Source organism: Rutidosis leptorrhynchoides, chromosome 10 (assembly GCF_046630445.1).
Source record: "Rutidosis leptorrhynchoides isolate AG116_Rl617_1_P2 chromosome 10, CSIRO_AGI_Rlap_v1, whole genome shotgun sequence".
Taxonomy (NCBI): domain Eukaryota; kingdom Viridiplantae; phylum Streptophyta; class Magnoliopsida; order Asterales; family Asteraceae; genus Rutidosis; species Rutidosis leptorrhynchoides.
This window is the reverse complement of record NC_092342.1, coordinates 140,688,602-140,691,962: the sequence shown is the minus strand read 5'-3', so window position 1 is coordinate 140,691,962 and position 3,361 is coordinate 140,688,602. Positions and strand designations below refer to the sequence as shown.

At 40.0% G+C, this 3,361-nt stretch overlaps 1 protein-coding gene across 1 annotated transcript; it reads right to left on the bottom strand.

Annotated features, from left to right (window-relative positions):
* Positions 1-2,247: 2,247 nt before the first annotated feature.
* Positions 2,248-3,114, bottom strand: LOC139870653 (uncharacterized). The gene has a single exon (XM_071858434.1). The coding sequence runs from the start codon at positions 3,112-3,114 to the stop codon at positions 2,248-2,250; it is 867 nt and encodes a 288-aa protein (XP_071714535.1).
* Between the last annotated feature and the right edge of the window lie 247 nt (positions 3,115-3,361).

The window sequence follows — 3,361 nt, the reverse complement described above, 5'->3', positions numbered from 1 at the left end:
TATTAACAACACTGCCCACGTTGATAGCAACATACCCAAAGCATGGTACACCGATTTGGATGCTACGGTAAATGACAAGGTCACCCCGGATGACCTTGAATAAGATTTACTGAAAACAATCAAGAACGCGGGCTTGATTATGCGGGCCTATTCCAACGTGCTGCTTTATATTGGTAGAGTATCCGTGTACTAGCTATGGGGCGATTGTAAAATGCTTTTAGTTGATGCCACCAACAACGGTACATTGCTTATACTTTTTATTTTATACAAATACGCATTATATATTACCCTTATAATTGCATAACGTTTTGCGGTACTATGTTGCAGAGATTGACCTTGAGTTGGTAATGAGGTCAGCAGACGTCAGTGGGATTAAACCAGCACTTCGCTTAAAAGTCAGTGACGGCGAGATTATTCTCATTGATGAGACTATTATCAATACGCTTACTATTCCCGGTGAAGACCGCGGGAAGTGAAAAGCAACAGAGGGAACTACGACTCCTCGCAAAAGACGCAGTCGTTCTTTTGCTGAACAAGAAACGAGTAAGCAAATTTCAAACCACGTGATTATTTATAGTGCATTTTTATCTTAACCGTACTAATTTATTATATTCGCCTATCTCTTTTTAGTTGTGATTTCAGACTCCCCGGGTGAGCCCAGACTGCTATACAACATCACCGGGAATATCCCCGAGGACATTTTGGAAGAGCCCGGTAATGAAGACTTAAGCCTTCCTTCTGAGGCTGAAACATCCAATCAAGAAGAAGAAGATGATGATGAAGCCGCAGAAGCAGAACAAGCCAACCGGTTATACCGCAAACTCTTCAAATTCATCCCCAAAAACACTCAAGATGAATACCGCAAACTGAATTTTCCTCAAGCCGAGAGACAGCGACTTCATAATTTCTATAACGCGATTTGCCTAGCCATCGACAATGTTGAGCGCTTCAACGAGATATCCGATGAATATGAGAAGCAGGTTAAAGTTGCCAATGCGCAACAAAGGAAAGCGCAGAAACTTGAGGCCCAACTTAAAAAAGCTGCGGAGGAAAACGCGAAGCTCAAAAAGAGAGCGGAAAATGCTGAGGAACAATTCGCTCAACTCATCAAATACCTTCCCGAACTCGGCTACAAAATCATGGATTCAAAACCAGTAACTGAGAAGTTTCGAACATACGCCCAAGCATCCAAACTTGTTACTCATTGCGAGTGGTATGATCTGCTTTGCAAACTTGGCGATCTTTCCCAACCACTTCCCTCAGACATGGCCAGTGAGATAGGTGCAACCGATGATGCCCGCGAAGCACTAGCCGCAGCGAAGAAGGAGGTTGAGAAAGTCACCATACCAGCTTTAGTAGAGCTTAGCCAATGCGAGGGAGTTACATTTGAAGATATTAAAGTGCTTGAGCTTTAAAACATCATAAGTAGATTGTAAATTGTAATCCCACAATGTATAGATTGCGTTTTTTTGTAAATCCACGCGCTTGCACAGCATGTTTATTAATGAAATGGTTATGTTTCGCAGTTGAAACTTGTCTTATTTATATAGCGCTTTACTTTATCATATATTCATAATCCAGACTTGTCTTTTGCAATTTCCACATTCGCAATTGTGCACATAACAAACGCGTACTTATGCGAAACAATCTTCTATTCATTATGAATCTTCTAAATCTGACAAATCGATTCTTAGGAAGTTTTTAGCATTGCGAAGCATCTAAGTGTTAGCAAGATCAAACACTTAGGAAATTTTATCCTTTCGCAACATTCGCTACTTAACACAAGTGGGCAATTTCATCACTTAGTTTTAAACATACAATTTCGCAATGAAAATTCGCATTACTATAACATTGTGCAGGACATGTTTAGCGAAAATCATGCCATTTTATTAAAAATGTCTGCAGATCTTTAATTGTATTTACACAAACATTAATTTAGTGTCATAAAAATTAAGCAATTGTATTCCGCAAAATAATCACTACGCGCGGCCACACGCAGTGTTTTCGCTTTGTATAGAAACAACCACTAACACTGAAACTAATATTGTTTTATTCAGCAGTTTTTCTCAATATAAATTTCAGAAAACAAAAATAGCAGATCAATCATTGATCAAACTTGACTAAGCATGCTATCACAAACTTTCTATTACAAATATTCGCACTATTCAGAATGGACTGAATGTCCCTCAACGCCCATAGTTACGATTGCCATAATCATAGCAAAAAATAACTCTTTTTTCGCAGAAATTAGTGTGCCAACTCCCTTATTAGCAGAAAATTCAACCATGCCATGTATAGTAGAAGGAATTGCGCCAAAATGCGCAAAGCAGTGCGCTCAAGAATCATATTGAATCGCGATTGATTTCGCATTATGTAAAGATTCAATGAAGCTTGGCGCCTTAGCGACTCATCACAATCATCAACCAGCTCAATTTGCAATTCCAACTGACCTATAGGCCAAGTTGACTTTCCTGAAAATCCAGTAAGTGAAACCGCAGTAGGTTTCATCAAATCTTGAATATTTGCAGGCAATTTGCCAAAACACTGTTCATACATAACATCTACACTGCTACCAGTGTTAACATGTACCTTCATAATTATAATGCCGGTATTTGCAATGCGGCATGAAACTACTACTGGTTTGTCAACAACCGCAGTCAGACTTGCAGGAGGAAAAGTAATAGAAGGACATTTCCAGTTTACAATTTGTTCAGATATTTGAAGTACCGACATTTCGCCTTGCACTTCCACCACATTAATGACCTGAATTCCGCGCTGATTTTCTTTCTTACTTACCATTTTCACCCCAAGATTTTTTACCGTGGGAGCTTTTCGCTCAGCTACATTTGGCACTTGTGGAGCATTGGTTTCTGCAGGCAATATAATCGCGTTCGCAGTACTTGTAGCACCCTGCGCGATCAAATGATCTAACTTGCCTTGCTCATACACCTCCACGATCAGTTTCGCCAAATCTCTGCAACGATTGGTGTCATGACCATAATCATCATGGAAATCACAAAATTTAGACCTATCTCGCCTGCTATTCTCCCCTAAAGGTTGCGGATCAGGAAAAGACTTAGCGACTCTTTCCTGTAGCAAAATTTCCTCAGGCATTTTTGTTAGCATTTGAATGATATTGAAAGGCTCATTATTCCATTTTCGCGAAGAATAACGATCTCGACGGTTATAACTATGGTTATCATTTTGGCCTTGAAATCTATCATTACGCGGGTAACCACCACCGCCATTTCACCGCGGATAACCAGAACCGCGGTAATTATCGTCGTTTCCATCGCAATAAGAATCATTATCATCCCGCCAACTTTTGTCCTTACCCCATCCACATGCGGGGGTTATAGTA